A 15,008-nucleotide genomic window follows, 5' to 3' on the forward strand; every position below is an offset into this window, starting at 1 on the left:
TTGTACTATTTTAAATTATTACAATTTAAAAAATATGGTATCTTGAAAATTGGATTGTCTGACTATATGAGTTATTTACAGTATCTACTGGTGTCCATTAGAGATGCATAACAATACTTCTGGTTTGCTTGGCCCATTTAATGTGTTTTGCCTTGAGGATTCAAAAATTATGACTACTAGAAGAAGAATTTGTAAAGTTGGAAATACCATATTTCAACAAAATCTGAATGAAAAAGTAAGACTTGTTTATTCTTACCTTCCAATTCAGCAGAACTGTCAACTGTTGGTAGATTTGTTGTTATTGAGGATACCTGGCCATTACCACTTATTGTTTGTATTATTTTACTATGGTATCTATTAATAACTGGTACTTGTGTGTGTGGATATAATCCTGATGTGCAGCATTAAAAGAAAATGATGATAATTAAAGAAAATCAAGAAAATCAATTCCAAAAGAAAGAAAAGAGCAAATTTAGAAATTTTGTTTCTTCAAATCAGTGTAAACTGAAAACAAATGCTTGATTTCCTTCTGAAAGCAAGACCAGATTTCTACTACGAAATTATGATTAACAGCTGTAGATATACACTTTAATAAAAATTATTTGTAAAAAAGATGATGTTGACAAATTGTCACTAATTATATGATTGATCTTCTTTCATTGAAAAATTAATTATGCCTATGTTGAGAAATTCTTGTGACTTTTGAAAATACATTAGAATAAATTTGTGTAAACGCATGAATATCAAATTTGTGTAAATGCGTAGATATCATAGTCCTTTTGAAAATACATTAGAATAAATTTGTGTAAATGCATGGATATCAAATTTGTGTAAATGCGTAGATATCATAGTCCCATACAATTCTTTTTTTACCAAATTTGCTAAAACATCTCATTTACATTTCTTTAAGATACATAACTTTTTTATTATAATTCAAATTTAAGTTCAAAATTATAATTCAAATTATTTACGCTGAAAAACACCATGTCAAACGGAAAACGCTAGTCATACTTTACAGTATCTAAAATACATATATCAGATACTGAAAATAAAAACTTTTTACAAATAAAATTTTAGTAAAGTAAGAGAGAAAAACATTAAAATAGAGTTATTGCCATCAAGCATATATATTGCAAATAAGTGAATCACAAAAATACTGCTGCAAAATGCATAATTAATTTTTTTTTTAAATTTAATGATCACAATATTATACAATGTTGGTGTTTTGTTGAATCCGATATACTCTTTTATTAAGCTGTGAAATACAGTGATAATCTATGAACTGGAATTTGATAGGGGAAATTCATATAAAATGGATACATTTTCTAAATATATAAGAGATATAAAAAAGAAATAAAGGTATGGCTAGCAAATACAACCTACAAAATGTATGGGCATTCAGTTGATGTTTTGTTCATGACTTTTCAGAAATAAGTAAAAATCACACACTTGTGCATCCATTATGAGACCCTGGAAAATATCTATTGTTAATACAAAGTGGGGGTCAATATCTGTTTTTCACAGCCAAATAAAACAATGTACTGAGCAAATAAAAACCTGTAATGGTTTTATTACTTTCATACTGTAAATCTAAAAATATCTAAACACAAGTATAATTTTTCTTGAAGTGTTGAACTCACCGTGAGAAAACCAAAACATCATATTACTGTTGAGCATGTGTGACCTGTTCATCCAATCAGAATTCTGAATAAGTTTATGAAAGCAATCATATGATTTACTGTACTTTCACCATGAAATTTCTTATATTTAAATTTCTGTATTATAGTTTGCTATAGATATTGTATGCTGCTATAGTAAGGAAGCATGCAAAGGTGTCCAGTCTGCAGGAAAGATTAACATAGAACTTAAATGGGAAGGAAAACAAAGAAGCTGGGAAAGGCTTGTCAGGAAGAGGAGTCAAACAAAGCTAGTATCATTTTGTAAGAAATGACCTGCAGTCTGATAAGTATATTCACTGAGTTAATTTATTATTATTATTATTACTATTATTCTGCTATGTTTTGTGCACAAAAGCAGGTTTCATTCATTGTGACAATGGCAAGGGTCACATATTTCAATGGGACAAAGTGTATAAACATTATAAGTGCATAGGTGCAAGATATATAGAATATGCTAGGAATATTGTCAGTAATATTATGAAAGTTAAGCTTACAATGTAGGTACACTTTAATACTTTGAGAAATCAAGAAACTTTTTATATTGTTCATTTACTAGGGATGTCATCTCATAATATAATCCAAAAATATGAGTAATATCAGCAAATGTTTAAGGGAAATAGCAGCAAAGTGTTACAAAGTAATAAAAAGTGTAAATTTAACATATTATTCATGAAGTGTTACAAAGAGTATTATGCACATGCAGTATGGGAAGCAAGTGATGCAATCAAAAGCAGCTCTTTATTGAAGGGTTTACAGAGATGTGGATCCTTTCACAAAAGCACTATATTATTTTTCTCACAAATATGCTGAAGACAGAGCTACCTTTTTCACTGGAGTGATATTATCAAAGCAAGGAAGGTTATCATACATGGTCACTCTATATATGCTACCTGACACTGTTTTATTGGATACTGTTTCTGGCAGTTTAGTTTTCCCCAAGTTAGAAGAATTAGATAAAACTGGCTGTGATTTTGCTGTAGATGCTTGAAAGGTATCTGGATGGGTAGGCTGCTGTACTTTTGCTGGTGTTTCTGGTATTTGCTCTAAGTCACCACTTAATTTGACTTGCAAGGAAATAGGAGAAAAATGTATACTTGATCCATATTTCTAATGAACGACTTAACTTTAAGTGTATATTTACATTTTGGCCCAAGTTTAATAAAATCAAAAGAACTTTTGATTTAATAATATTTTTAAATAACATTTTACAAGTTTATAACTGCAATAAGACTAAAAACCATACTGTATGATATGACCTATAATTACTGAATCTGCAAATTTCAATTATAGATTTATTTTAAAAAAGTACTTAGTAATAAACATTTTGCCCTCATGGGAAAAGACATGGAAATACAAGATATGACAAGTAACTCTTCACATGACAAGAAGAAAATTACTCCACTCAAAAATGCAAGGAACACTGGTCAAATTTACTCCACTCAAATATGCAAGGAACACTGGTCAAATTTACTCCACTCAAATATGCAAGGAACACTGGTAAAATTTATTCCACTCAAATATGCAAGGAACACTGGTCAAATTTACTCCACTCAAATATGCAAGGAACACTGGTCAAATTTACTCCACTCAAATATGCAAGGAACACTGGTCAAATTTACTCCACTCAAATATGCAAGGAACACTGGTCAAATTTACTCCACTCAAATATGCAAGGAACACTGGTCAAATTTACTCCACTCAAATATGCAAGGAAAACTGGTCAAATTTACTCCACTCAAATATACAAGGAACACTGGTCAGATTCACTCCACTCAAATATGCAAGGAACACTGGTCAAATTTACTTAAATTGAACATAAATATCATATTAATATTGCCCGAGTCTTGTCCTGATTAATAAAAGATAACTTCTGATATTGCCATAAACTATATGAACTACTCTAAACCAGTCATTTTATGTACCCTGGCTTACTCTGCAGATTTGTCATATATTTTGGTGTCAATAAACTGTTTTAACATTAACCAAACCTCTATAGACTAACTGGCCACTTCAATTTTACAGCCAAAATTGTACGTCCAAGCTGTATCTGGTTTGTGGAAATTTTACCATACATCATTTTAAAACAATAAACTGTAAATTTTAGTATCCAGGACCAGTCTAAAATGTAAAATAGTAATATCAATTACAAAAAATTGTAGATACTGGTAACTGTGCAGTAGATATCAATCTAAATGTTGTAGATGAGTGCATAATGGTATCAGGCTGCTGGCATATTCAGCCTGTACTAATTTAAAAAACAAACATGCATGTTTATTAAAACATGTTTACCATAATAAATATGTGAAAATATCCTCATGTTATTTCTTTTATGACTTTTTCTGGTGGGAAAAAAGCCTTAAATATTTTACCTTGTGAAAATGTTGGGAGTAAAACAAATCTGTACAAATAAGTGCTAAATTACAAACAAATTGAAGATGTTTCACTTTCCAAGATCATAGATTCAAGAAATTTAAGAATTCTGGAATTTTGCCATATAACTTGCATCCTTGTCTCTGATCAATAATGGTGGCAGATAATTCAACAAATACTGGTACAAATTTGGTATAGGTTATTTATGATTTTATAGAGTGGTCTCCCCTCTTATAAGACCAACTTTTCTGCAGCAGGAAAGTGACCTTATTATAGGGGTGTCCTTTCCAGAGTGGGAGCACACAGATATGAGTAATACATACATATAAGTAAGCATTGCTTAAGCAACTTTTTAATACTTAATACTTTCATTTAAAATCACATGCATGTAATGGAATTTATATGATAAAACTGACAATAATGCTTTGTAAATTAATTATTAATAACCACAAATCAAAGTGCATTTAAAAAGCTAGCAAATAAAATCAGCATACAAACATTTGACTTAAATATCATTCTTTGTTATGACTTCTCGGGCTGATGTCCGGATAATGTGACTGGGAGGGACATAATGCTACATGTCTGTCGCATGATGCCCCCAGTGCTAGACATTACCATTAACTGCCACACTGCAGACATCGTAGCGATATGACTGAAAAATTGTTTAAGCTACATTAAAAATCTAAAACACATAGACCCATTGATTCTCTGTTTGACTTGATATCAGAGTCATCTTGATATCACAGTCATCTCCATCCATTAAGTTTCACTCTGCAGCAGAAATGCATACTGACAATGTTTATTTGATTCTTTCTGACATCTAATTACTCAGTAATGATCGTAGAACTCGTCTTTTTGTTTAATCGAATTACTTTTACATTTTGCACTTTTTCCTAACTTGTAGCAATTACAGTAAACTCTGGTGCCTACCTAGCTGTAACATAAAATGCTCACTGTTTCCAAAAAAAGCAAGATTGTCATGTGATTGACTAGTTATGGTCTGGTACTCTTTCAACTTGTAACCTCACAGAGATTGTAAACATGCCATTTTTTTTCTGGACAGGAACCAGATGTCACACTGACCTGAGCTGAACAATACTGTATTTCTCAGCTTTTGCCATCTTGATGATTATTAGTAATTGCCAGTTTAAAGGCTGATCAAAAAGTTCTAGAACAAATTTGATATATTCTAAATAAAGCAGCCCAACATTATAAAAATACACCCATCTATAATTGAAATATCCCAATTTGGGATCTGATGTCATTTCTAAGTTGATGACATCAAAGACCCAGTGACATTAGCTTTAATATGTCATTTATGTAAAAGCTGTGGTAAAATAGCAAAGGAGTCCAGTTTTAACAGGGATTATAAAACTATGTGAAATCAGGAAACCCTTTACCGGTACCCAAATAAAACTATGTGAAATTGGGAAACCCTTTACCGGTACCCAAATAAAACTATGTGAAATTGGGAAACCCTTTACCGGTACCCAAATAAAACTATGTGAAATTGGGAAACCCTTTACCGGTACCCAAATAAAAGAAGACTTGGATGCTGTTTATAGAACTAAAGCACCTGCAATCAGTAGAGGGAAGAAACCTATGTTAGGCAGACTGGTTTGGATAAAGGTATTAAAAAGGATATCATTTCTTAAATAAGATCATTACATATAACGAAACCTAGATACACCACTTTGAATCTGAAAGTAAGGCACAAAGAATGGTATAATAGTACTCAAATTTGCCATCACCAATAAAAATCAAATTAGCCATCACCAATAAAATCATGTCTTTTCAAGTCTGCTTTAAAGGTTATCTTCTTCAACACACAATGAATAATTTTCAAGCACATTATACCATAAAACACCACTTTGATTGGACAATGCTATGCCACAGTAAACAGATAAAGTTTACATGAGGCTATTAACAAAAAATTACAGACCTAATGAGGTATGGCTTCATTATGCACTATGATAACACCCCACACAAACATGCAAGTTTGTAATGCAGACCTCATGAAAACTTTGCTCCGAAACCCTAAAATTATTCACCATATAGCCTGATCGAGGTCTTTGCAATTTCTGACTTTTCCACGAAACTAACAGATTCATTAGAGAACTCTTTATGAAAGCAGAGAATAACCAAGAGATTCAATTGCCATCTTACTACGAGTGCTTTCCTATTGTCTGTAAGTCATGAGATTGGAGAAATGCATTACCATATTTGCTGGCCTATAAGACGATACTTTTTGACCAGAAAATCTTAGCTTCGACTTATATTCCAAATCGACTTATATATGGATTATGTCATCCAAATCACTTTATCATATTTCTCAAATGGAAATTAATTCCCCAAGAGTATGAAAAATAATGTGCAAAAATATGAACAAATGAACAAATATAGGATTCCACAGTATTTTAAACAATTACATGATCATCAGTATTAAAAATTAACATAGATCAGATGTAATTGTGCTAAAGCAGCATGCATCAGTAATGTACATTGTTTGTAATATATGTTGTTTAAATTTAATTACATAGATGTGTGGTAGAATTTACAAGTTAGATGATGAATAACAATGACAAAGACATATTCCATTACAATTTTCTTCTTGAACCTAATGATCAAAAATCCATATGCCCCATTAAGAAAAAATGTGTATTGTTCACTCACCTGATGACTGATTTTACTTGTGTACAAGTGCAATACAATATTCCATTCTCAATTAATATCACCAGTTAAGCAATTCCTTCTAATGTATCTTTCCACTTCCATTATTAAAAGAATCACAGGGTTTTGTAGTGGTATTTACATGCTGTTGGAGGTCAAGATTCTGCAGACCAGATCAAATTAGCGAGGCTACCAATAGGGAAATGAGGCTACCCATAGGTATTATGAATACTGTACCATATAGTTGAAGGAAATGCCAGGTGGTTACTATTGTAAATTTCTCAGCCAGTGACATTTTTGAACTTGCAGACAGAACCAACACCATTTTATAGTACATCTAGCATGAGCAAAGATAAAAAACAATTGCCGTCTAAGTACAGGAAGAGTATATGCACTTTAAACAAAATCCTAATTGTTGGGAATGGAGAGGTCATTATACTTGCAAAGAAAATTAGACAACATGCAAAGTGGTCATTCTTGGGATTTAACCTAATGGAGACTATATGGATATAACTATTGTGAATATTTAAACTCTGAAGGAGAATGCTGTGTATGTTCAACATTTACATTTACTGTTTCATTTATTAATGTTTTCTCTCTTTGACAAAGCTTCAGCAACATGGGGGCAATAAGTTAAAAAAAGAACAAAAAAATCCACAAAGAGCTGAACTTTTTTTCTCTCTCTCTCTCATATATCGGACCATATTTTTTTCATCACAAGGTGCAAAAAGAAAAATGTGATGGAATACATATGCATCCTTCTTACTGTATCTCTCTTCCATCCACCTGCACCCCCCTCTCCTGGAAAATGCATTTAGTATTAATGATGCAATTTCGCTATTGCTGAAATCTGAAATAGCATACAGTTATACTTTTATTATAATTTAATTCCACTCAGCATCGCAAGTTTTATCCTATCTGTAACTCAGTAAATGTTTGGGTCAGCATCATTAAATGTAGCTAAAAGTACATAATACATTTATAACATTTCTTGTGAGATAAATTAGGTACTTTAGTTACATTTAATGATTGTGACTGGAAAGGTTACTCAGTTACAGGTAGGATCAAATTTGCAATGCTGTGTGGAACAAAGTGAAAAACACAATCTGATGTGTTGATCTGGCCTTGTCTTATACTCAGCATCGACTTATATGAGGATGAAGGAGGGAAAGTTTGCCAAATTTGCTGATTCGACTTGTACTCCGCATCGACTTATAGGCCAACAAATACTGTAAGTCAAATGGAAGTTACTTTGAGTAGGACTACTAAAATTATTGTAATCAGTTAAGCAACGTTTTCTTTACAGAATTTGTTACGGAACTTTTTGATCAATCTTCATAATCATCAACGTGATAAAACCTGACATACACAGTAGTACTTTTAGTATGAAGTAATGTTACAAGCTTTATCAACAACAAATGTAAATGTGTTAAATTAAAAAAAACAATCAACTGATACTCGTGAGATTTCGATCTGTATAAACCGCAAAGTGTCTACTCATGAGGGGTAAATATGAAGACATTTTTTTGGGGCACTAATATGCTGGCCATGTTAGAAGGCTGGCAATCCTAGAGGGGTACATCTGAATACTAATCCATTGGGTTATCTGGCTTTAAAAAAGTGGGTGGCAAGTCATCAGGGCAACCGATCAAGAGGGGGAAGCACTGTACTATACCTTCATTGTTTGATTCTGTTGAGTGTGGGGTACTGGCCGCTGAATTTTGACTCTCTTCATCACGTGAGTGTTTAAAGGTAACTCTTTTACTCTCCGCAGACTTTCTATCAGCAGTGTCTTGATCTGTGGGACTGACAGCTGGTACCAAAGGTGTACCTGGTTTTGTGTAAAGAACATATGCATATGTTAAACTTTAGTGTTCAAGCCTGCTATGATCAATCTAAATATTTATTGTCTGATTATGGATCAATCAAGAACATGGCTGGGTCAAGAATAGGATAGATGAAAATGAAAACATAGCTACATGTGGAATTAACCACTTTAATTATCAAGTAACAATTTGATCACTTCATTCAATAAAAAAAGGTTATATACTGCATCAAATAAATGACTAATGTCTAAAACAGTGGGAATCACATGGAACTCGATCTGGATTTAATTCAATCAGAGAAATTATAATCAATTAATTGGTCATTTTATTTTCTGAAACTGAACAATATTTTACCAGATTATTTAATCAGAGCTGCATTAATGGCAATGCACTCTTTTCATTGCCCATACTATTTGGCCAATAAAAACAAAACAAGAATATACATATCTAACCTTGATGACTTGTCTTCCCCTTTAACATTTATATACAATTGCCCAAGACAAATTAAATTCATTCATAAAGGACAGATGATAATAGATTAGTGATGACAGTCAGGTTCGCAATTTTTAAAAAAACATTGCAAGAAATGGGTGAAATAATTACTCAGAGATCAGAGATAAACCCCAAGAAGGCCAGGACCTGCATGTTGAATCTACAATCAAAGCTTTCCTATAAAACATGTAACCCTGGCACTAAGGGCCACATAATGAATCCTGCATGTTGTAGAATGATTTGTTTTAGCTTCATACAAATTCATTCAAAGTATGAACAAAATCCACTGTAGGATTTAGATAATACATGTATAAACAAATTAAAAACTTAAACCAAAACATAAATGTACATTTTTATGACTCTGACCTTGACCCCAAGGTCAATGAGAATAAAACTTTCTAGCTTGATACTCATTCATGCCAAGCAGGATGAGCCTCCATCAAGGGGTGTAAGAAATGTATGCTATTGAAATTACCTCAAGTGCAAGCTATCTACAAAGTTTCATAAGGAGAACTTTACTCATTGTGCATAATCCATTTTTCTTATTTCAGTCACAGTCACCTTGGCCTTTTCGATCATGAAATCATTAGAGTTTTTCCTTAACCTAAGTGCAAACCTTCCACACAGTTTGTTAACTGTAGATGGTGGAAAATGTTATCATGGGGAGAATCCAAATGCCAGAATCTGAAATAGAATACCTTCCTGGTCTAGGCAAAAATGGAGATATTTGAAGTGTGGAAAAAAAAATTGGGATGTGCAAGTGAGCATGCTGAAGGTCGATGGAGACGGCCCAATCAAATGGACAAAGAGCATTGTGGATTGAGGAGGTTACCTCCATCTAGGAGGATTCCTCTAAGAGAAACTGGTTGAGCAGGGAGAGATCAATATGATTAAAAATTTCCTGTCTTTCTTGGTGACCAGGAAGTAGACTGATCATTCAAGACCCTCTTAACTGCCTCTTTCTGCAAAAGGGTGTGCATCTTTTCCCTCAATTTTGCCAGATTGGACTGAGGAAAGAAAATGGGGGTCCTTAATAGTGGGGGTTGTTCCCTAAACTGGAGTAGATAACACTTGTTATGACGGAGATGACCCATCATCCTTGATGCTTGACTAAGCCCCAGACAAGAAGCCAAAGCGATCACCTACTAGGATCTGTGGGAAGGTGATGCAAAGGACCAGACCTCTTCTTCCTCACCCATCTAAGAAGAAAGGGTGTTCCTGAGAGAACTTGTTATTGCTGTAGCTTCTGTCTTAAACATGTTGAGTCAATTAGGATAGAGAGTACATTGTCATCATTGTAGTCAAGGAGTAGATATAGGAGCACTCTGCACCATGGTCCCTGGTTCATCATGAGTTACAGAGACGAGAATGTCTGTCTACCCTAGATAAATGTAACACCTTTAGCCTTCAGAGAGGAAGCGACCTGTTGAGGAGGTGATGGTTGTACATGAGCCACAGCATCACTTCAACTGTGAGGGCAAGGTCCAGTAGCCCATGGGGGCATAATGGACCGTGGGACCTGATGTGGGAGGCCCCACACTTCATAAGAGTTCATAGGTATAATTAGGAACAGGGGAACACTGATGCAGTCTCTGTCAACAGTCTGATTCCTGTGAATGGATTGCATAACATGCACAGGGTGGAATGGTAGATGGGGAAAGGGGAAATTTGGTCCTTGTCCTGTCCCTGTACAATGAGCCAGATGAGTGATAAATGGAGAAGACCTTGTCTTCAACTGATTTATCACTGTGTGCACCATGGGTGTGGTGTTTTGCCTCTTTAACAGGAGGGGAAACATGTTGCCAGAAGCACAATATATATTGCAGTGCTCTACCTCCCTGATTGAAGGGAGTAACCTGCTGATGTGGTGCTCAAGGTATCTCAAGGGTCATATTTGTGTCCACACTGCCCCACACACTGTTCTGATATTATCCTATAATAAAGAAATAATTAATGTCATCTGAAGTCATTTGTTCTTGCCTTGAAACTCAACTGGTTGTATGCAGTAGTGACACCAAGACTAGTTACAAAGAAGGCAGCGTGTTGCAGTAAGTTGCTACAGGCATAATTTCTCTGGCGATAGTTTTGGCAGACATGCACATGACCATGTGGCATAAAGTGGTGTGCAAATGGTCATGCTGACATTTCTCCACTCTGTGGGATGATGTATTCCTTTCTAATGGATGGTGAGTTTTTGTCATGAAAATAAGATAGCTATGCAACAGCAGCAGGATAAGTAACTGCTGCTACTGAAACCATCTATCTACCTAACCACCCACATACCTACCTACTGTGTGTCAAAGAATAAAAGCTATCAAAGAATCAAAAGAGCATTCCTTTTATCATACCAAAGTAGAGGTAATAAGTTGATAATAAACATATAAATGTTATTTTCTTTATTCATTGTTATTACACTCTAATAAAAAAGCTATTATTATTAGTCCACTCCTGGAGAGAACATATTACTTAGTGAAAGTCACATTTTTGAGAAACCATTGAATGAAAGACAAAAGTATAATTCACACATCAGTAACTACCGTGACTAACTTAGGTTAGGCCTCACATGACCATATATAGTGAGTAGTCATTAACAAGGAAAGTTTACCATTGAATAAACAGATTTATTCCTACTTCCGACTGCCTTGGTTGCCAAAGGCTTTTCCAAGTACTGTACAAGGCATATAGGCCTAGCATGGATTGTAATTTCTGAATTTTGGAGTTTAGCACCATTTTTTGCATGTCTTATGTCATACAAGGCAAATAGTATATTTGCTGGAGGAAGAACCAGGGAAGACCCCAGGAAGTCAAGACCAACCTAGAGGAACTACTGGTAAGATTGCTCACATATCTACATTGGTCAGTCAAGATGTTACCCATATGGACATTGGTCAAGCCAAGATGTTACCCATGTGGACAAGGTGACCTATAAGTGATCTGTAAAGATTAGTGCCTTAGACCACTCAGTCATACTTGGCCCCACCTAGCATGGATAAATCAATGTGATCATAAACACAAATATTTAACTTGTGTTAGTAGAGTATAAAATCTAGGTCACAATGTTCTTTGATTTGAAGGGAATGATGGTAACAGAGATGCATGAAATTACCAACTTTCATGACTGGAACATGAACTGCATCCAAGAAATGAACTTTCAACACAAAATTTAAACAAAGTCACTGAGCAGGAAATATAGGTGACACAGACCTCTTTTGGCAAAAAGGATATAGAACTTGTCAAGATGCATCCAGTCTCCAATTTTCATGATTCTTACAAGGATAGTACGCATATAATGTGGCAAAAACTAATTTGGTCAGGAGCTGAAAGGAAAACCTAAACCATAATGAGTAAAAGATGAAATACAGGTCACACTGACCCTCTTTTGTTGTAAGAGTGTGGTATAAATAGAAATGCATAATATCATCAATTTCACGATTATGGCATGAACAATTCTGAGAAATTAACTTAAAACACAATTTTTAGTAAACTTCACATAAAAGTGGTTATTAAATTACAATCAATACAGTACTTGAAGCATATATGGGGAACAAATCTGAAATCTTTTCTTTATACTGATACATGTCATGCATGCTGACGGAATAAAGTCATGAGCATGAAATTAGGGGTCGGGTGTAGATCTTGAGTCATGTGAGTTATTAGTCTTCTGTGTTAATTTGTAGAATGTGAGTTTTTCTTTTTTACAGAAATGTGTGCACATGCCTGCTATGGTTGTCTCATATTTATTCTAAATTTAAAGAATAAAAAGGCAAATGACTAATAATTATTCAAGACTCATGGAGATTAAAGTAACTTGTTTAAGGTAAGTATAATTTTGTATTGATTCTTCACCTCTTGTATTGGTTAAGAGGGAGGAAAGAAATGCTTCCTCTACTGTCTTCTTCCTTTAGAGGCTGCCAAATACAAATGTAAAGCCCTAACTGATTACAAAAGTTGATTTTAACCATCCCCATCACAGTCCCAGCTGAGACTGTGGATCTGTATATTAAGTAGAGAAGCTGGATTTATTTTTGCTAAAAGCCTTGGTTGGCAAAAGGAAAGAAACCAACTCATAGTTTGAGTGTTGGACAGAGATGCCCTATAGCTTTTGATGGTAGAAACTGAGCATTGTTTCTCTACACACGGCAAAAGAAGAAAAGCAGCTACTTGTAGAGGGACAGCTATGATTAATATGTTTCCTGCTGCATCAATCACACAAGATTCTCCACTTGGCATCATAGACCTTGGATGCTCAGTGTTCCTGACTTGAATGATACACTGGAACTGTGGAGAATCTGTGGACTGTTGTGAAGGAGAACACATGCCTACTCTGTCCTATGGAACACAGATTAATCCTGTTTGTGAGGCAATTCATCCCCACAGATGAAATCTTGAGATGGAACCAGCTCTTTCCCTAGTACTCATCAAGATAATTCCAACACCAGTTTACAGAGGTGTAAAAACCTAGATGTTCAGGAGCTTAGAATGCAAAAGATAACCTAAACCAGTAAAATGTTAAATGTAGGCTACTGTGACGTTCTTTTGTGCTAAGGGTGTGGTACTAAAAGAGATAATTCATAGAGTTTGATGATTCTGTTATGAATAGAGCTTGAGAAGAAAATAAACATGAACAAAATTTAACAAATGTCTATGAACTGATCTACATTTGTAAGAAGGGATTAAAATTCTTCAAGATGCACCCTTCACCTAGTTTTAAAATTTCACATATAATTGTGTTTTTATGATTATTGTCTAGAAGCATTTAACTAAATTCAAAAACATTTTTTTAAAATATAAAACCAATGTACATTTTGTACATATTAATTTCCTCAGTCCCTCCCCTGCTATGAAACCCACTTGAAACTGTTGCCCAAGACTTTGGAAGAAATAATGGTTAATATACAGCAAGGGTGTAAACGTATGTATCCTGATGTTCTCAGTAGTACAATAGTTTACCTCTATTTTGTAGAGGTCAGCTAAAAAGGTTAAAAAGCTAACTGTTCTTGTGTATTTATGTGTATTCATACCATGAACAGCATAGATGCAGATCTGCCATCGATTGTACAATGCACTAACCAATCAGGGTTACACTGATCATTCCACATATTTTATATGTCAACTGGGAAGACCATAGTCTTTGTTGTGTAATGTACCAGGAGGACAGGATTTGCACTGTCTGTACTATGTATAATTTTGAGCTATGAGTATACCCTGATCTATCAATGCATGATGTACAGGGAGATCTCAGTGTGTGCTGTTCATTTTATGTTGGATTGTAAGAAAACAGGGTAGACCCTGGTCTACTGGCACATTATCTGATGCCAAATCTCAATCTATGCTGTTCACTGTTAGCTGCACTTCTTACATAGGCAAATAATGGCATAATCACACTTTAGATGCTGTTTAGTACATTTTGCCATCTGATTAAAATCAGATTATCCACTGTCCCACATGAAAAAAAATTTGATGGATCTTACCAGCAAGAGGTCATGTTCTTTTGACCTTGTGGTTCACCAATCAAATCTCAGCTTTCAAATTTCTGAAAGTGACACATGTCATTTAGAACAGCATTAGTAATGATAGCTCTCCCTCATGTGAATCTGTAATGCTTTATCTGATAGGCTACAAAAATTAGCAGACTCGGAATTTCAAAGGTCCTCATAACATGAATTGTAATTGAATGGCGACCCAGATTAGGTTTGTGGTATTAGCCTTGCAACCCATTAAATGGTAAAAAAAACCACATGGGTAGGAAATTTCAAATTATTATGGTTGATTTCAGCGACCCACTCAAAACAGCATGGACAATTTTTGGAGAAACCACAGACTATCAATACATGACAACCAACATTGGCACATACCATGTACTGTACATGTAAGTGTACAAGGATTAGCTCCTGACTGGAGAGAAGCTGAACAAATGAGTTTATTATTATATCATCCACCAATAAAAATATCATATTAAAGCATCAGTCAG

At 34.4% G+C, this 15,008-nt stretch overlaps 1 protein-coding gene across 1 annotated transcript in view; it reads right to left on the reverse strand.

The window, feature by feature from the left end:
- Window positions 1-15,008, reverse strand: part of LOC149796461 (uncharacterized) — a 170,775-nt gene that overhangs the window by 97,075 nt on the left and 58,692 nt on the right. The window contains exons 6-7 of the mRNA XM_089960569.1: window positions 8,395-8,550; window positions 2,570-2,743 (exon numbers count right to left, since the gene is read on the reverse strand). Of these exons, the coding sequence (XP_089816695.1) occupies window positions 2,570-2,743; window positions 8,395-8,550 (330 nt within the window). The remainder of the gene's footprint in view (window positions 1-2,569; window positions 2,744-8,394; window positions 8,551-15,008) is intronic.

Source organism: Sinohyriopsis cumingii, chromosome 6 (genome assembly GCF_028554795.1).
Source record: "Sinohyriopsis cumingii isolate HCF-2022 chromosome 6, ASM2855479v2, whole genome shotgun sequence".
Taxonomy (NCBI): domain Eukaryota; kingdom Metazoa; phylum Mollusca; class Bivalvia; order Unionida; family Unionidae; genus Sinohyriopsis; species Sinohyriopsis cumingii.